The sequence below is a fragment of the Oryzias latipes genome, chromosome 17 (assembly GCF_053564925.1).
Source record: "Oryzias latipes strain Hd-rR chromosome 17, Olatipes_Hd-rR_3.1".
NCBI lineage: Eukaryota > Metazoa > Chordata > Actinopteri > Beloniformes > Adrianichthyidae > Oryzias > Oryzias latipes.
In genome coordinates, this window is record NC_136253.1 from 7,886,403 (window position 1) to 7,905,498 (window position 19,096).

A 19,096-nucleotide genomic window follows, 5' to 3' on the forward strand; every position below is an offset into this window, starting at 1 on the left:
GGATTAACTCCTTTAATGTGTGTCTTTGCCTTTTCAGTTTACTTTTTTAAAGAGGTTTTGATTAAAAAAAAGAGACACTTTAAAAGAAATAATCAAGTAATTCAAATGGTTGTAAGAAGTTCAATATAATAAAACGTTTCAGCCCTAAAAACCAGGGAGAAAAAGATCCTTCCTATAGTTTAAGGACTTTAGGGCGGAGCTCAGTGAACGTCACATGGCCTTGTTTTTTGTCAATTGCTTCTTCCAGATTGTCGTGGTTACTTTCCTAAAAATCAAGTCATCTTGATCAAGATTACTATTGGCTTTCAGCAATGGGCTCAAAATCCATGAGTAAGGAAAAGACGGGGAGGACTAGAGTGGATGAATGGATTTGTGATGTCTGTCACTGGTTAGTGATTCAACAGAAGACAGAAAAAAAAAGGCTTTGCTGATTTTTAGTGACCACAGTTCCAGCTAAAACTAAAAGAAGAGCAGCTGAGAGCACTGCAGGCAGCAGAAACGCAGAAAACTGAAGTTAAAAATCTTTATTTATTTATACATGTATTCATAAATGTACATGATGGGGTGGGGGTGGAGGGCAGCCGGGCTCCCCAGAACCACAGTCTGGTTCTGCTGCTCCTAAACGTTTTCTTCTTCTCTGAAGTGCTCAAAGCGAGTAAGAAGAACCGCATCATGAAGAACCGTGTGTGTTCTAGTCCTGGTCTAACGGGATGGATCACCTTCCTGATAAAAGCTCCGCCCTCAACTCTGTCTTTTATCCATAAATATCATCTGCTGACGCAACAACGTGAGACCTCTTCCTGGTTCCCAACAGAAACCCCCGTGCCCCCTTCCACCTCGCAATGACATTTTCTTCTCTGCCACAAACAGAAGATGAGTCCGGTTCATGCCGTTGTCCAGCTGAGAGCCTCACTCTGTGTGAAAATGTCACTTTCACTCAGGAATCCCTTTCTGACCCTGAAGCAGACAAACGTCTGCCTAAACGGTGGATGTGCATGGACCCTGTACAAACCTTCCCACGGGAACCCTCACCTATGTGGAGTTCTGTTTGTTTAAACACAAGGTGTGCATACTTACCCTTGTTAATTCAGTCCTCGTTATACGTTACATGACCTTATCTGTGATTACAAATAGTGATATGCCCAAAGCTTACAGTTATATATAAGAAAATAAAAAATCAAAAGCATCCAATGCTTTAACAAAACAGTACAGTTCTTCCATAACAGTCCCTCAGTCTTCAGGATGCGCCTTTGTGGTGCTGTAAACGTCTGTCAAGGACACAAATCCGTCTTTTAGAAAAGAAGCTGCTGCTTGCTGCACAAACAGGAGCGTGGAGGTTGTGCTGCATGCTGCCCTCTGCTGGCATAGCCTGGGAGCCACTTTACAGGAACGGGTTGGTGGATGAGCCTCCTGCAGGGAACGAACCCGCCTGATGGAAGAGAGCCGCCAGAGATCGTCAGAACAGCCCGGTTCTGTTTGAAAGCCTCAGGCAGAAAAGAAAACAGCCGGAGCATGCTCACCATGAACGGGTTATTGGACATCCCAGGAACCGCCATTGGCTGCCCGAAGGGCGTGATGGAGGGCTTGTTCTGTCCATAGACAGGGAAGGCGGGGCCTGAGGTGACAGCAGGAAACGGTACAGTGTGAGCAAAACGGTTTTTATTAGAAGGATTTGATCAGAGCTAAGTTTACAACAGACGGCGCATCCGGGGACATCAGCGAGCGTGTTGCATTTAGGTGCCAACAGAAATGTGTCTGTTTGACCTGACCGTTCGTGGACTCTGCATCCTAAATGCAACCTCCAGTCGCTGAGCAGCGTCTGCCACTGACCAGTCAGACCTCAGCAGCTTTCAGCCGCGGTTAAAAGGAGCCGGACGGAGGGCAGACTCTGCACGGGTGCCACAGGAGACAGGAAAGCACTAACCATTGGACTGAGGGTGGTAGGGCCCGGGCTGAGAGTAAGGGAGGGGTGCCTGGCCAGGGAACTGCTGCTGGAAGTTTCCGCTGAAACTGGTCGGGAGGCAGTACGAAGACGCGTTCCCAAAGCCCGTGGGCATGCTCATAGAGCCCGTACCGAAGGGAGCTACGAAACACACGCAGCACACGTGTGTGTGCACGCACAAACACAGAGTCAACTCGGTTCTGTGAGGAATTCAAAACTACAGAACTACTCTTCAGTGTAACCGGGTTACATGGAGGTTACATGCGGGAGGACATCTTCTGACCTGCAGGGGGAGCCCTACCGTTAGGTTGGAACGGGTTAGTCGCCATGTCTGGAGCCATCGCCGTGGCAACAAAGGGGTTTGTGGACGGCACTGCTAGAAAAGACAGAATCAGCCCAAAGTCCAGAAAGGTTATTGATCAAAGTCAGAAATGAAAGAGCACCTCCAAAACCAGATGGAATGCTGGGTAACACAGGTGGGTTCTGAGCTGGAGATGAACCAAGCACGGGTCCAAATATGTTCCTGTCAGGAAAACCTCAGGCATCAGTGTGGGCTCATAACCTATGCAGCTTCACGGTGGAGTACGGGACGCGCTGCTCTGGTCCGGTTCTGATGGACCCGCGCGTGTTCTCACCCCTTCACGCCGCCGCTGGTCACTGCAGAGGAGCTGAGCTCGTTGTCTAACTCGGCCAGCGCGGCGTAGCGGTCCTCCGAGCACGTCCCGGTCCTGGACTGAGCAGGAACGGCGCTGCACATGGATGGAACGGGAACTCCTCCACCTTCAAAACGGTTTGCATGCTTTCCGTCAGACTGCAGGAAATCCTCTGTTTGTCCTTTTTGATCACTTTAGAAACGTCATCCAGAAACAAACCCCAACGCTGGGCACCAGAGCAGGTGTGGGTGAGATGGGGGAGTGAAAGGTGGGGGGGTACCTGATGAAAGGGGAGGTGAGGAGCTCAGATGGGATGGAATTGCAGAGTTCCCAAAAGCTTCAAAATTGGCAAAGTTGGTGTTTAACTGATCCTGAGGTGCTGCAGCCGACAACAGAACGTGGACACAAAAGCATGGGGGAGGGGGGTGGGGGGTGTGCATGAGATCACCATCAACCACGGGGTGGAACCAATGAGAATGCAGTGAGAAGCAGCGCCTCACCTGTCTGGCTCGGGAACTGTGCAAAGTTGGCAAAGTTGGTGGAGCCGGCCGTCTGGGACGGGGGGGCAGCAAAAATGTCCCCCCCCAGGTCTGAGAGCAGGTCAAACTTCTTTTCCTGAGCAGCAGCGTGAGCCTGGGGGCGGCTCAGACCTGGAGACTGGGGGAAGGACAGCCTTAGAGATTCCTACTGAGGCCCCGCCCTCCCCTCGTCGAGGCTTACCTGACGCACCGGCGTCTTGTTGAGCTGCAGGCTTTTCAGGGGGTGGACTTCGGGGGGGCTTCCGGCGCTGCTCATGGAGGAGCCGGACACGGACGCATGAACACTGGCCACAGCCTTGGCCTGGTCCGGAGGCACGTACCTGAATGTCAGAGCAAAGAAGCGGTCCGGGTTTGGATCACATGGTTCAGAGAGGTCAAACAGACATGTTGGGTCTCTCCTCCAATAGAAGCCACAGTAGAATCAGAATAAGGGAAGAAACTGGAGGACACCCACAACAAAACTGGTTTAAGCAAAAGACGGCGGTTTACGGTTCTGAGACAGACGGACGGGGAAACAGATTCCAGCTTTCACTGATTCGCAGGCAGAGGTTTGAACCCCAGATGCCCTTCCTGACACACCCCTGTACAGGCACAGGGGGACCGACCCAGACGTGGGGCAGTGGCCTACAGTGGATGAAGCTCATCACGGGAATCGAATCCTGATTTCCCATGTCCCAGTCCTGCACCTTACCAAAGGTCAAATAATCTAAATGCATTTCCAACAACCTCTCTTTGGGGTCAAAGGGTGGAGTTCCCGGTCTGCGGTCCTTCTGCAGCCCTACAGACCAGCAGTCACACCAAACCCGACTCTGACCCAAAACTGATCCACCAGACACCTGAGCCACCACAGGAACACAAACACGTTAACACACAAACGGCAAATTAAGACTTCCCGACTGAAGCTCATTTGAAGAGCAAATGAATGAGGATATAGTTCAACAAGTCACCACTAGATGGCAGCTTTAGAACCTCCTTATCTTATCCCTCCAATATGAGAAGATTCAACTTTACAACAGAAGTAACCAGAAGCCTTTTTCCTCGCTCAGGACATTTCTTTCCCAATAAAGTTGCACTGAATTCTGTCTCTGTTTTAGAACAAAGTGATAGAAATCTCACTGCCCAGAAAAGGCTGTTTTCTTCCCTCATCAGTGGTAAGCTGAGCATCAGTGGTAAGCTGAGCACCAGTTTCCACGTCAGGACTTCAGAAATGATCCTAACAGTCATTTAGTTTTCTCATATGGTGATTGAAACACTGAGATCCGCATTCACTCTTCCTCGACTACATGTAAAATTCTCATGGACACCAATAAAACATCATAGCCAAGAGCTGCTGCTGTACAAACATCTCCAGAAATTCATCCATCTGTTACTGATACTGAGGAAGTTGGGAAAAAGTGGTCGGTTGTGTACATTTGAGTGTTTTGAATTGTTCTTGCAGATTAACCCTTTAAATTATATTAATGCAAATATGCATCAAACCACTTCTGCTCCAAATTGACCTTCATTTAACATCTACATGAAAGTAAAACCATGGCTGACCTTCTTGTTTTTTCATAGCTGGAGGTAAATTCAGGCGTTAAGGGATGCAGGATTCTTGTCCTGTTCCCCCTCAGACCCTGGACTGCTTTTACGTGTCGGATGATCCCCCTTTTAGCAGGAGGGCGACGTTCTTTAGTCGTGGTTTTTAACGTGATCATCAGGTTTTCTCAAAGCAAAAGGTCTTAAAACTTCAAAGCAGTAGTGAAAAAGACGTCCAGATTCTGCTCTCAGAGGCAGAGTCCAGAAGAATCTCAGAACTCTGCTGAATGCTGCTCTGATGTCAGTGGAGGCGATGTCATGGTCTGGGGTCTTTCCATCATGGGAGGTGTTGTCAAAGCAGACAATGTTGAGATCAAATTCTGCAGTGATCCCAGACTTGAACGTTATTCTACAGCAGGACTCTGACATCAACAGAGACTTCCACCAGAAAGTCCTGACCTGGACTCCACCGGTGAGACCAGAACCAGCAGCACGTTCTCACCACAGGGACCAACCCAACCGTCTGATTGGTAACATGCCGGCTGAAGAGTGGGACACGTGTGACCGGGCCGGTCCCCAGAACGAGGAGGACCCGTCACCCGACAGGCCCTGGTGGTCAGGGATGGTTCCTCCGCACACTGCTGAGCCTCCATGGTGGAATGTGGCTCCATTCCAGAAGAAACAAACATTTAATGACCTTTCATTGTTGGAATTGACAGCTCAAATCCTTCGCTCAAAAACGGCCTTACTGGGCACGCTGCAACCAATGACAGGCCAATTTAGCCATAACTGATGTAAAGATGGAAACCTCCATGGAGCAAAGAACTGGTCTTTAGATGGTGCCACACTTCATTCCTTAAACGTTGCCATGCTAACCTTCTCCTTTTGTCCATGACAGATTCATGTAGCAAACCAAAGATCTGCCCAGAACATTCTTCATTTAGGTCAGAGGTGGGGACTGAGGGCCACATTGCTTGTTTTCCTGCTCTGGGATGATTTAATTGGCTACAAAATTTGGGGAAGAAAACATGAAAATGGTGAAGATGGCATAGAAAACAGCAGAGTACAGGAACCGCTTAAGGTTTAATCGACGATGCAGACAAGAAAACTCGCTTCGGTAAGTCTACATCTCCATTTAAGATAGAAGACTTGAAATCCAGAGGCCACGACTCTTCTTTAAGTCAACATTACCTTAAAGCCGCGTCACACAGCCTCAACGTACATGTTGAATGTATGAAAACTGGTCATCTGTAAATTTATATGGGAAAAGTGAGAAAAGTTGAATGAACCACATAAAAACCAAAGAAGTATGAATTAACCACGCAAAGAACACGTAGATCAACATAGAATGTGAACCGTGTGATTATTGTGCTGTTTATTTGCAATTCACGAGTGATTCGTGCCTCAATTATGTAATATGAACGGGATATGTGCGCCGTTTACGTGATATAAAAGATATACATCGGTGGTTCATGCGTGAAAAGTCTGTTAGATAACGTGGAACGGTCATGGAAAGACATAAAGTTGCATTTGCATCTCACAAAAATTACACATAATCGCATAAGATTTACATAATAATAGCATATAAACTATATAAAATTCGTGTAAACTGCGTAATTCTCAACCGACCAAAAATTCTGAATAGTTTAAAACCGAATCCACGTAAAGACCCGTCGGCAGAAACCCTCGACAGACGTCTGTGCACAGCGACTAACGCAAGAAACACGTATGAATGATGTAAATCCTGCATGGATCACGAAAGAACGAAAGTTCATACATGGAAAATGCTCAACCTGTGGCTGTTTGACACGGCCTTAAAGGAATAAGGGCCTTCATCTGCATATTTGGCTGGACACACCTGATCCAGGTAATTCGCAGAGATGTCGGGAAAACCTGCAGACACTCCAGTCCTTGAGGCCTGGAGTCCCCCACCTCTGAATCAGGTCATGCTTTCTGGAAGTTCTAAAAACGCTTTACCATCTCTTCTTCTCATATTTTTCTTGCAGAAATTCCTTTACTTTCTGTGGTTCCCGGAAATCTGGAACAACTAATGTCCTGTCGTCATAAAGGCCCAGCCAGATTTGTTTACAGACCTGCAGGGGGCAAACAAGAGGGCGGGGAGGCAGCAGAGCAGGACGGAGGCGAGACGGTGGAGGGGAAGGACAGAAAACGGGGAAAGACAGACAGAAAGAGGAGCGTCAGTAAGCAGAAGAAGCGCAGTGAAACACACAACATCTGAACAACACGAAGAGCTTTGTGATCACTGCACCTCGTTGCTGTGTTTCTGGAGAAACTCGATTTCCTGCTGCGTGAAGGTGGTCATGGAGATGGATTTGACTCTGTGTGGGGGGTTCAGCCCTCGCCTGTGAGCACAGAAGGTGTATGTCAGTCAGGATGCCATTCACACACGCGAAAACAAGCAATCCAAGAGTTCCTCCTGATCAGAAGGTCAGAAACAGCAAACCTCCTGGTTCAGTAAAGGAGAACCAAAACACTGACACAGATGTTTTGGTCATGACAAATGCTTTAAATTCATTTTTTAAATGCCCTTCAGGTCTTTCAGACCCTCCGCTGACTCATTTGCCCAGCAGTTAATCTGCACAGCAGCTGGTTATGAAGGAGGATCTTCTTTCTGTTCCTGTAACAGAAACCTACAAGACATTCAAACTTTGTTCACTGAAGACAACTCTGCTGCAGATCCCCCCTGATGTGTTTAAAGGGGTTAGAGTGCTCTTATCTAGGAGCGGGGATAAAGGCTGCTCAGCCGTCATGGACCAAATGTCAAATGAAAATGTGAAAAAAAATATCCTTTGTCTTGATTGGAAAGGCTTCATCTGTGCAAAGATCATTTGTTCTCTAGAAAATCTTCAAATGCTTTTGTGATATGGCCTTGCATGGTAGGGATTTAGGGATTTTATTTTTTTTAATTCGATTTCCAAATTTTAAGATCTGACCTCAACGGCTCTGCTATCGGTACTGGAGAAGTCGCTTTTTTTGTGTCCCACAAGATATAAACTAGAGCTGTGACGGTGTGGGATTTTTGATCACTGCGGTGAAGAAGTAGCAGGAGTTGCGGTCAACCGCACCCCCCGCCGAACACAAAATCCCCTGGCAGCCCCGTCGCAAATGAATACAATTCATAATTACATTGCAGTATTCTTTATTAACAAATAACAGTAACAACTAACTATATTTAACTAATGAACTAACTATATAGGTGTTGAAGAATGAGTATGTGTATGCGTGTCAGCGGGCTGTGTGTGTAAGAGGAATGAGCACTTGCCGAGAGTGAGAGCCTGCACAAGTGTTGGGGGTGCACGCGCGGTCATGTTTGGAGTTACGGAGTGAAGTGAAGGAGAACAGTGATAAAAGGTTTCCCCCAGGTGTTGGAATAGGTTTGTGGTGCTGCTGCCTTTGTCTGTGATGGGCTTTAGGCAAATGTTGCAGCGTGGGGGGTGTCTCTTCCTCCACGTCTGTGGCAGCAAACTAACCAGTTCCAAACAACAGATGATTTTATTCCTTTCTTGGGAAAAAACTTCCCACCCTCACCGGTAGCCATCATGTTGTTGCTTCCTGTTTCATGTGTGCTATGATGTTGTTGTTTGTCACTTGCCATACTGCCATGTAAAACAAACGCTATGGAAGCTCTGGGGAACCAAAAATGCGCCATTACACAAAAACTCGATTTAGTTATTTTTTTTAATTGCCCGTAACAAAAAATTTGAATTAATTCAGTCGATTTTTCGCCCAGGCCTACTTCATGGTGGTGTTGGAACCATCACAGCTACAGGGTTCCTGTATGAATCCCACTTCATCTCTGCAAGGGACGTCAATGATCTTTTTGGGCTTTGAGATGTTTCATAGGTTGGTTGATGACAGAGTGAGCATATGCGGTCGGTTGTCTGTCTGCCAGCAAATGGCCCGGCGGCCTGCTCAGCAACCACAGCTGGGCTAGGAACCCATCACACACACAGGAGGATGTGGGTACAGATAATGGATGTGTAACTAGTCTTCACCCGCCTTGATTGATTATTTTACATTTATTTCACCAGGAAGTCCCTTGAGATAAAACCTCTTTTCTGATAGAGAGACCTTGCCAAGATGCATAGGCACAAACATGCAAACATACATAAAACATGAAAATAAAACTAATTTACAATCAACTCACAGATAACATGCACACCTTTCAGTCCCAACCTCAGAAAGCTCTGGTTTAAAGAAACTTAGGGACATGTGTTCCTGCAGTGGCAGAGTTCTATTCCACGACATACTGGAGGAGCAGCAGAGGAAAAGGCAGTTTTCCCGAGCTCCATGTGGATCCTGCACGGATAGGAGAACCGGTGCGAGGAGCGGCAGTCGTATCCGCTATTAGCAGGAGACAGAAGATGGCACAAGGATGAGTGCAGTTTTCCCAGAACAGCCTTGGAGATCAAATACAGCCAGTGTCTTTGTGGTCTGAGGTTGAGTGAAGGCCGTGAAACAGTGATGGGTCCTACAGGCAGAGCTGGTGATGAAGCCGAGGGCACTGGGATAAACTGAATCCAGGTGGTGGAGGTAGGAAGAGACAACAGTCATGTACACAGAATGTCCAAAACTGGGAGGAACACGTTTGTTTCACACCAGCATCCAGACAGGCTTTGTTTCTGTAACAAAAGCCCAGTATTGGAGCAGATTCACAGCAGACTAATGGAAGAGGTGCAGATGAAGGTATCATCTGCATATAGATGGAACTTAGCATGTAGGAACTGACTACCCAAGTTGTTCATAAAAATGGGGAAAAGCACAGGGGTCAAAAATCTAACCCTTGCGGGACTCCTCTGCCGATGTTATACAAACACACATTGGGTTTCCTCTAAGACGGGGGTTCTCAAAGTGCAGCCAGAGCAGGTACCTTTGAGAAAAAACGTTGTGTTGGCAAGGAGAAAAGGCGCTTTCAAGCTAAGTGGACAAATGCTTACTTTGTCGTTCCACATGGGCTGGATAAAGTCATGTGCCTGATTTGCAACCAGGTAAATGCAATGCTCAAAGGATTCAATATAAATTGTTACTATGTTACAAATCATAAAGACTATAACAAATTTACTGGCGAAGAGCACAACAATAAGCTCCAACAACTACAACGAGGCTAAGCTGCACAGCAGATGTTGACAAAAATGGCTAAATCCAGTGAAGCTGCGACAGAAGCAGCGTAGCAAGTCCTTCAGTGACGGGGAGTTTGGAAAAGAATGTAAGCTGAAAGTAGCTGACATTGTTTGTCCAGAGCAAAAGAAAAGTTTGAAGAAATAAGTCTGTCAGATGATACAATTAAATTACTAGACGAGTAGAAGATCTGGGCAGCAACCTCCAACCGCAACAGGGAAGACATCTGGAGGGCCTGGTTAACTGGTGCTGATACTTTTTAAATATTTTGTTGCCAATTCTATTTTTTTAATGATATTTTATCTTCATCGCAATTTAATGAAGTTGCAAAACTGGCCGATCAGACTCAATAAAAACATGCGGTGCCCGCTGGCCCCCACCTCAAATATTTGAAATGTTTGATGGACAGATTTTCCAGAGCCGCTTTCAGTGGAAGGGGTGTGGACTTCCAACAAGCTCACTCCTGATTGGCAAAAGTGGTTGCCATAGAAACGTTGACTCAGATCAACTTGGACCAATCACAACTTACTGTTGTCGTCTGGCTCAAAATGGCAACGCCTGTATCTCAGGACAACAGGCGAGTGATTTGGCTTCATTTTGCTGGAGTGGGAGGTAAGACGTTTTTTTATGGGTGACGTCGTACGCACTCAGTCCAGTTATTGAGGAGATGAAGGAGGAGCTACATGGTCTGGACCCGAGGCAGGAAAAGCAGAGATGCAGGGGACAAAAAAGCAGGTGTGTGTGTAAACTGTACTTTGTGTTTGTGTGTGCATAAGTGTGGTGTACTCTGTGAGTGTGTATAGTTTACTTTGTAGGTGTTTGTGTATATAGAGTGTACTTTGTGTGTGGGGGTGATGTACTGTGTGTACATGTGTGAGTAGTGTACTTTGTGTGTGTGTGTATAGTGTACTCTGTGTGTGTATATGGGTGTACAGTGTACTTTGTGTGTGGGGGGGTGATTTACTGTGTGTGTTTGCATAACAGTAGTGTACTCTACATGTGTGTGTGTGTGTATAGTGTAGTGTGTGTGTGTATTTACACTTTTTAGGTATGTGTATTGTATAATTTGTGTATTTGAGTGTGTATAGTGTACCCTGTATGTATGTGTGTGTATAGTGTACTATGCGTTGTATGGTATACACTGTTTGTGCGTGTATGCGCATAGGTGCATGTGTATTTAGTATACTTTGTAGGTATGTCGTGTATAGTGTACTGTGTGTGTGTTTGTATAGTGTACTGTGTGTGTGTGTGTGTGTGTGTGTGTGTGTGTGTGTGTGTGTGTGTGTGTGTGTGTGTAGTGTGTGTTGTTGCTAACTTCCGTTAGCTCTTCTTGACCATTTCCTCCATATGTTGTTGGTGTTGGTTCTGCCGGACCCTGAATGAAAACTGCGCCTCTCCAGAACTTTAAACCCGAACCAAGTCCAGAGTTCTGCGGGAGGCAGTGACCGAGCAGCAGCTTCCATCTCTGACGGAGAACGATGAGCGGCTCTCCGCGGGTTCGAACCCTCCGCCGCGGTACTGACTGACAGCCTGCGGATTAATTAAACTGTTTACGTCCGCGGACAGAAACGTGCTCGTTCTTGGGGAGGGAGTCCGTCCTCCACCCGGCCCCGTGGGACTGTTTGGAAAGCGACTAGTATACAGCCGGTTCGGTTCGGACCTTCCACGGCCGAGAAGCGACCGGTTACCATGGGTTTGGCGCTGGCAGGAGCCCAGCCCAGAGCCGGCCTCAGACTGACCCGAACTAGGCAGCGTAACGTAGCCGGTCCCGACTTATTTAACCACAGCTAACGGTACCGGACCGCCTTCCCGTTACCCAAAGAACCAGAGAAGCCAAATGAGGGTGTTGAGGTCGGAAGGAGACTCACAGGATCCCGGAGCAGGTGGTGCAGACGAAGGAGCCCACCGTCATGTTGACATAGGTCGGGCCGCGCTGGTCGCAGTCGAAGCATTTTCTGTTGGCAGGCAGGCTCGTCATTTCCCGGAGCATCTTTAGGTGAGTCTCCTCCTGCTTTCGCTTCGCATTCGTCGCCATGGCCGAGGACAACAGCTGGTTGCACCGGGGGAGGTTCGGTACCGGAACCCGACGCGCAGGGGCAGACTTGCCGGGAAACACAGCGGTGGCCAGGGAGACACCTTTCTGAAGCCCAGCGGGGAGAACGGGCTGCTGCCGCCGTCTTCCTCTGCACACAATCCCCGCAGACTCAGTCAGCGCGAGGGCGCTGGCGCCACCTTCCGGCGGGTGTTGATTGAGCAGTGTCGTCCTCTGGTTTGTTTGACTCGGGCGGGCAAATGCGGTCCTTAAAACTATCTGGCCCATCAAACCCCAATATATTATATTGATAATCCTTAATATTTTATTTTCCCTGCAATTCTGTTGTCTACTCATATAGACGACGCACTAAAAATACATTGACATTTTTTAGGTGCAGGAATAAAGAATTGCTGTTTCTTAGACATTCGTATGGTTTTTCGAGTTGGACAGTCATTTTTCCCATAATTCCAATACTACATAAACGCAGCATTTATTTTTTTCCTGAGGAACCCATCGTTGCATTTCGCACTAAATCGTGGCACTAAAATGAGAACAAAATCTACAGTTTTGAAATAAAAATTAAAAACCTTTTGTTAACATACAGTATATTGATTTTCCATCAAAACTAGAGCATGTTTTTGTCCAGACTCCATATTATTTCTTTCTCTTATGTGGTTGATTCCCAAAACACTCCACGCCTGTGCTGCTGGTCTGGCCTCTCTATCCAATTTTGGAACACTTTGTGGACCACAGGTCAAAAAGTTTGACCTCCCCTGGTTTAATTCCATCAAACTGGTTATTGATTTGAAAAGAAGTCCATGTTTAGTCTGAACGACACACAACAGAAACCAGACAGAGCACAAAATCCTAACCTTTTTATAAAAGCCAAACAAAATCAAAAACAAAATTTGACATGAATTTTCTCTTTTTTTTCTTTAAACATGTTAACATTCAGGTCTCCAGAGTCCGCCTTGGCTCTCCACCCACCAGGTGCTCTGTGAAAGTCCAGAGAGGAGACACAGCCTCCTCCCAGTTCCCAGACAAAGACAACGCTGTTCTCTTTCAGTCGTCCTCCTGCCTCCTCAGGATTTGATGCTCAGACTGCCGGGGAGGCGTCGAGCTGAAGATCACACAGCGTCTTTATGACGTTTGCACCATTCATGCTGTGAAAACCATGATTCACGTGAAGACTACATAAAAAGCAGGCAGGTGTCATCGTAATATTTCTGTCAACAAAATCCAGCCTGAAACTGCAGACGAAGACCATGAGGGCATTAGAGAGCGGAGACCCTGCTGGTTAAATGCTTGCACTGATTTAAAACCTGCTTGGTGTTCCACAGCAGAAACCATCACTTTGACCTGGTTTTTTTACTTCCCGAGGATGAGGGCTCCACAGGCTGACGAAGGAAAGAGGCAGAAAAGGTCAACAACAATCAGCATGACCAGCTTTTAATCAGTAAAAGAAATGAAACGTTTCCAAAAGAAACTGTTGTACGTTTTGACTGCTGCTTCATCGTTTGTGGCTCACCTGGTTTCTCTTCCTTGTGATTCTGAAGAAGTCGACCATGCGAGTCTGCCTGCAGTGTCCAGCGGCCTTCTCCTTCTCCCTTTCCTCTCGTAGGTCTCTTCGCTTTTCTCGAAACGTCTCCATTCGATGGCGGACCCTCTCCTCCCTGTGACCGTGCAGACACAGAACGCCAAAGCCTCAAACATCCAAGCGTCTGCTGCATGTGCTGAACGTGAAGGCGGGGGCCGAGTGCATACTTCATGATGGGACGGAGAAACTTCACCAGGGCTTCTTCATCGGGCTCGGTCCAGACGAGCTCCGGAGTCGGGGGGCCTGGTGGATCCAGGAAGATCTGCCTGGACTCTTTGAATTTCCAAAGGTGCGGCACAGGATGAGTCTGAAGGAGAGAACGTTTCACAGACGGCGGCTTTTGGTTGAACCTGCTTGTTCACCTGGTGACCGGTCATTCCATACCTCTCTGTTGATGTTCAGAAGCACATTTTCAATGGTGCGGTGCTTCTGGATCAGAGCCAGAGCTCTCTTCGGACCCAAACCAGGTATCTTGTCACAGTAGTCGCAGCCCAGCAAAATACAGAGATCCACAAGCTGGAGGGTTCAAGCAGACAAGGTTTGATGGTTTTATTGCATTTGTCGTGAATTTCTCTGACCGCTGCAGGATCTCTTTGTGGATTAATAAAGACATTTGGAGAAGATTCTGATTGTTTGTAGTCACAGACTTTGTTCGAGTGCTTCGCCGTACCTCCTCTAGACTGATGCGGAGTGCCTCCAGCAGCTTTGGTAAGGAATACTCAACGATTTCACTGTGGGGAAAAACGGCATCAAAATCAGCAACCAGGAAACATGTAAACATTCTGAGTGAAGAGGCACACTAGACGTCTGTGGTTGGGGAAAGAGCTTCCAGCCCGGTGGAGGCTCAGCTTCATCACAGCCCCATCAAGACTGTAGAACAAAGCTGCTCTCCCTCCAGAAGCCGTGAGTGAGCCAGTCCAAAGACCGCAGAATCAGCCGGCTTGTCCAGCAGAAGGAAGCCGACATGTCAAGCCTCGGGAGTTTGGTTTCGAACATTTCTGAAGGTGTACTGGACCGGCGTGCGCAGCAATGACATGTGGTGACGACTGTCAGCTGAGGAAAAAACTCTGTCTGCAAGGAAGAGCTTCAGAAATGTTGCTCTGGGGGTCCAGACGCTTGTTATCCCGGCAGCCGACCCGCTGCCATCATCATTAGGACCTGCAGGCTCTTCTTCCCGTTTCAGATCAGCTGGTTTAAACCCATGTTGAGATGGAATATTTTTCAATTCACGCCTTCATTTAAAAAGGCAGCGGCTCAACAGCCACAAGTCATCCATAACATTAAAAACCTTTTTAAAAACCCCACAGAACTGTTGCAGAATCCAAAGGTTCTTCCACGTCCTCAGTGGACAGCAGTCAGTGAAACGCTAACCCGTGTGCTATCTTGTGGGGTCCAGATGACCCCCACTGGGGTCATCTGGACCCCACAAGATAGCACAAGGGTTAAAGAAGCTCACAGTGTCTCTGAGGCGACGCTTTCCTAACATTTAAGCTGCGTTTTCTGCTGTGGAAGGTGACAGAAACATGGACGACGTGAACGCGTGAAAGCAGGGACAGGGGCTGAGGACCCCTGAAGACCCGTCACATGATCTGCTGCCAGCTTGGAAAACAGAAACGCGCCGGGAGTCTCCCCTCTCGTCACCTGTCCTTCTTGGCGTTCAGCTGGCGGATGAGGACGTTGGCTCCGAACGGCAGCGTGTCCATGTCCTCGGAGGCCACAGCGTGGGCCCTCCCCTCCCTCACTAGACTGGCGCACAGCCCCTCAGCGTCCCCTGGAGCCTGGACGACAGGTACGCCCAGATGCTTCAGGACCTCCAGACAGTCTCTGGTCTGGGATGAGGCTGCGGCAGGAACAGAGAAGGGAGAAAACCTGATTGCTTGTTTTCCAAAACATCACAGAGACCTCACACCACATGCTTCTGCATTCACACCTATGCCTGTGCGCAGCGGACGGCTCCAACCGGCTGCCTCTGCACGCTTCTCCAGCTGCAGGAACACAGAGCAGAACATCTGCATTCAGCCGGAACCCAGGAGACCAACGTCCCACGAGTCCTTCTTACCAGAGGAAGCTTCTCCACCGGAGGCTTTCCGTCAAACACAAAGACCGGCTTTATGTCATGTTCCAGGAAGGTAAGCGTTCGGAAGAAGAGACCTCTCAGAGGGCTGCGAAGGAGCGGGAAACATCCCAAACATCAAACCAGACTGTCTTTCTACAACACTTTGGATTCTCCACAGAGCTTTTGCATTTTAAAAAAATGTTTTTGCGTTTGCAAAACAAAAGTTTTCGCTTGCATTGTGTCTCATCTCACTTTCTTCATCAGACAGCTGCTGATTGGTCCACATTCTAACCAATCAGGTGTCTCTGTCTCATATTGACGGTGCTTGGAGGCAGACACGGACTTTGGATCGGTTCTGTTCAACCGGGATTCTGCAGTTTTCAACCATTCTGGCCCGTTTCTCTCAGAGTGAAACGCAGAAGGAGCAGCAAAGCAGCTAAAATCAAATCAAACAGAGTTCAGTATTTATTCATATCAGTGTAGTGACCAGCGTGGTTAAAATGTCTGCAGCAGAAAAAACGTCCACGCCCTCTATTTTATTACAAGTAAGACTTACATCTGAACTACAGTTTTATTGTTTTTATCCTGTGTGACCGTGAAATGACCCAGAAGTGACCCGCATGCGCAGAGGAGTACTCAACGGTGAACGACGACGTCACTGTTGTTTGCGAAGTAGCTACGTCGTCTCGCCATGCTGTGTCGTTAGATCTTGTCGTATTCTAACAACACTAGCAACGGTTGCTAAGGACTTTCCGGACGCCGTAGTGAGACGGCGTGGGGAAACAACAATAATAAAGACAAATGCAACGTTTTAAACATAAAGCAAGCATAAACATCACAAAGCAAATACAAAGTAATAAAGAAGCATGGGCACGGAGAAGATGTTGCTTAGTAGGACATAGACATGAACCAATGGTTAATGAACTCCTTCAATAGACATAGACAGTGGATCAAAGACATAGACAGTGGAAGCAAAAACACATTTTTGGCACAAACCGAACCTCATAGGGATGAGAATAATATGGAGCAGCACAGGAGGAACTTATGGGACAGATATACAGGACTGACACAGGTGGAAACAATGAGGGCAGATGGGGACCAAAAGTAAAACTCCAACCAACAACATAACAGGAAACCTTTCAAAATAAAACAGGAAACTGAAATGAAATGGAACCAAAAACAAACTCAAACCGTTACAACAGATCTTAAAGAAAATCCAACTTTTTACTAATAATTTGCTCTGCAGGATTCACAGATCACACACAGACCTGTTCATTTAATGTCAGCAGATAAACTTTACAGGTTTTTTACAGTTTCAGGAGGTCCTCAGCCATAAATTCACAAATCTGACTAAATTAAAATTAATCAATGCTAAAAAATAAAAATAAAGTATGAATTGTTTTTAAAAAATGAAATTTTCTTCATCCAAAGAGACGAGATTAAGGGTAAAAAGAAGCTAGTTCAGCTTCTGAGCCTCGGTAGCAGAACCATGTGAGATAAATACAGCGATTTGATTGGTTAATCTGGACCAATCAGCAGCTGTTTGAAACTTGTGTGAGCAAAATCATAGATAGGAAAAAAGCGAGATGAAACACAACACATGCAAAAACATTTGTTTTGCAAACATAAGAATATTTTTGGAAAGCATAAAAAAAATTTTTTTTAGAAACAAAATTTAAAGCAAAAAAAAATTTTTAAGCAAAAAATACATTTTAAGCAAAAAAAAGTATTCGAAAGCAAATGTTTAATATTTTCATTTGCAACTTAGAAAGTTTTGTTTGCAATGTGATGGCATAAACATCACTTCATACAAAGGGTTCATTTTTGCTCCAAACTCACCTGGACAAAGGTGTTGCAGCCCGAAACTGGTTCACGACCACAGAAGTATCCAGAGCAATGACTTTTCCTGTAGATTTAAAAAAAAGGTTTGTTCATATTTCAGGGTTTTCTTGTTTTTGTTTCTTCCAGATGTTTGAGAAATCGGCTTTGATTCAAATAGAAGACAGCTGTTTACTAGTATGTTTGATAATCCTTCATACACTTCCTAACAGAAATCAATGTGGCATTTTAGTGCGACGTCCAAGCAGCATGAGACTATAAAAAAACAAGAGTAAACAATAAACGCGTCAGACAGGAAGGACCTCGTTCTACAGACAGAAGAAGAATTTAATTCACTTTTATTTTACAGACTTTAAGCTGAAAGCTATGGAGTCCTATACTGTGGAAACTGCTGAAAAAGCTCTTCATGAAATAAGTCACTCTGAAAAACACCAACATGAAATAAAAACAAAGCTACTTTGGAAAATATTGAATTTGAAATCCGAGGTTCTGAAAAAAGACGTAGATTTATAATTATAATAATATTCAACATGATTTTAAAATGCTGTTTTAAAATAATGAACAGGTTTTTAAAGCAAAATGAAATATATTGAATATAATGGCTAATTTAAAATCAGTGTGCAGGTTTTTCACCATTTCATGATCTTTTTATATATTTATGAGAGATTTATTGGTTGATTGTGTATTTGCATGAGGTCACATTTATTTATTGAATTAAATATTTATTTATTTAATTATGAACAGTATAGGACTCCATAGAAAGCTGTGTGGGAAACATAAAAGTGTCGTTTACTTTGAAGAATCTACATTTATTCTAATCATTAACATGTTTTTTATGGTATTTTGCTCCTATTTTCCAATATGAAAAGTAGTGCTTGAATTTCATTCTATTTTTTAGTATTGACTGTATAAGAGAGCTGGACTGCGCGCCCCCTCCCCCTGGCGTTCCAAACAGGAAGTGGCTCCAAGAACACAGAATCAGTCCATCATTCCAGTCCAATGTGTGGAAATACTTTCAATAAAGTCATGTGACCATCCAGTGTCTAGAATGTTCTATTATTGTTCCCTTTAGATTCTTTGGATGTGGAAAAACAACAGTGGTGAACTTTAGTAAACTAAAATGTGAATGGATTTGACATTCATTCTAGTTTACTTGTTTGTTTGGACACATATTTCATTTCCACTTGATGATCTGGAAGAAATCCAATAATCTGGAAAACTTCACTGTTCAGTTGCAGGAATTTCTGTCTGAGTCTCACTGCTGGAAGTTTGGATGAAGATGATCTGGATGGATCCATGTTAGGTCAGAGGATCAGATCGATCAGAATGAACGAAATCGCCAATGAATCGGATGGTTGTTAAAATCGTTTCTCTTCCGTGAACTAAGAACAAACTCTTGAAAAAGTTCGCTCTGCATATGAACTTAACGCGAACACATGATGATGCTGCTGCGTCGAGTAGCACTAGCAGCAGCATGCTAACGCTACTTAAAGGGAACAGAGGATCCCAGGTGATTTCCACGCGCCGAGTGGGCGCGTGCGCAGACCTGTTACCTGCATAGTCGCTTATGTCCCTGTGGGAGATCGAGTCGGGAGCCTCCGCGCGGATCAGATCAGCCAGTTTGGTGATGCCCATGATCCCCGCGGGTTCCTGCGTCTCTCACACTTCCGGGTTCCCACGGGGGCGGGGCTAGAACTGTCACGCCTTCAACTATTCCTCAAAAAACGGAAAATCTCTCCCGAAAACAGGCGGGGTTTACCTGCAAGGATGCACTCTGA

General features: G+C 46.0%; 2 protein-coding genes across 14 annotated transcripts; both read right to left on the reverse strand.

Moving 5' to 3' along the window:
* Positions 1 to 509: 509 nt before the first annotated feature.
* On the reverse strand, positions 510 to 12,062 carry agfg1b (ArfGAP with FG repeats 1b). 13 transcript variants are annotated; one of them, XM_078934294.1, is made up of 12 exons: positions 11,660 to 12,006; positions 6,922 to 7,015; positions 6,630 to 6,745; positions 3,325 to 3,454; positions 3,096 to 3,252; positions 2,876 to 2,974; positions 2,578 to 2,722; positions 2,386 to 2,465; positions 2,244 to 2,315; positions 1,925 to 2,083; positions 1,521 to 1,615; positions 510 to 1,429 (listed from the first exon to the last, which is right to left on the reverse strand). In XM_078934294.1, the coding sequence occupies exons 1-12, from the start codon at positions 11,824 to 11,826 to the stop codon at positions 1,382 to 1,384; spliced, it is 1,362 nt and encodes a 453-aa protein (XP_078790420.1). In that variant the 5' UTR covers positions 11,827 to 12,006; the 3' UTR covers positions 510 to 1,381. The 13 variants fall into 13 exon arrangements, with proteins under 13 accessions (XP_078790420.1, XP_078790416.1, XP_078790419.1 ...); XM_078934290.1 differs by having other exon boundaries at positions 2,226 to 2,315; XM_078934293.1 differs by having other exon boundaries at positions 2,244 to 2,318.
* Positions 12,063 to 12,686: 624 nt separating this feature from the next.
* zgc:110269 (putative flap endonuclease 1 homolog) lies at positions 12,687 to 19,028 on the reverse strand. Its single transcript, XM_004078638.5, has 10 exons — positions 18,872 to 19,028; positions 17,319 to 17,385; positions 15,483 to 15,585; positions 15,354 to 15,408; positions 15,065 to 15,263; positions 14,094 to 14,154; positions 13,808 to 13,939; positions 13,591 to 13,730; positions 13,355 to 13,499; positions 12,687 to 13,223 (listed from the first exon to the last, which is right to left on the reverse strand). The coding sequence occupies exons 1-10, from the start codon at positions 18,951 to 18,953 to the stop codon at positions 13,176 to 13,178; spliced, it is 1,032 nt and encodes a 343-aa protein (XP_004078686.1). The 5' UTR covers positions 18,954 to 19,028; the 3' UTR covers positions 12,687 to 13,175.
* Between the last annotated feature and the right edge of the window lie 68 nt (positions 19,029 to 19,096).

What these genes read in the sequence shown, in the direction of transcription:
- agfg1b (XM_004078723.4), bottom strand. Translation starts at nt 11,826, where the DNA reads ATGGCGACGAATGCGAAGCGAAAGCAGGAGGAGACTCACCTAAAGATG. An exon ending in AAATATGAGAAGAAGAGATG is followed by an intron (nt 3,455 to 6,629) that starts GTAAAGCGTTTT and finishes TCTGACATTCAG; the next exon opens with GTACGTGCCTCCGGACCAGG. An exon ending in ACAAGACGCCGGTGCGTCAG is followed by an intron (nt 3,253 to 3,315) that starts GTAAGCCTCGAC and finishes TCCTTCCCCCAG; the next exon opens with TCTCCAGGTCTGAGCCGCCC.
- zgc:110269 (XM_004078638.5), bottom strand. Translation starts at nt 18,953, where the DNA reads ATGGGCATCACCAAACTGGCTGATCTGATCCGCGCGGAGGCTCCCGAC. An exon ending in GCTGCAACACCTTTGTCCAG is followed by an intron (nt 15,586 to 17,318) that starts GTGAGTTTGGAG and finishes GCTCCTTCGCAG; the next exon opens with CCCTCTGAGAGGTCTCTTCT. An exon ending in CGGTGGAGAAGCTTCCTCTG is followed by an intron (nt 15,409 to 15,482) that starts GTAAGAAGGACT and finishes GTGTTCCTGCAG; the next exon opens with CTGGAGAAGCGTGCAGAGGC.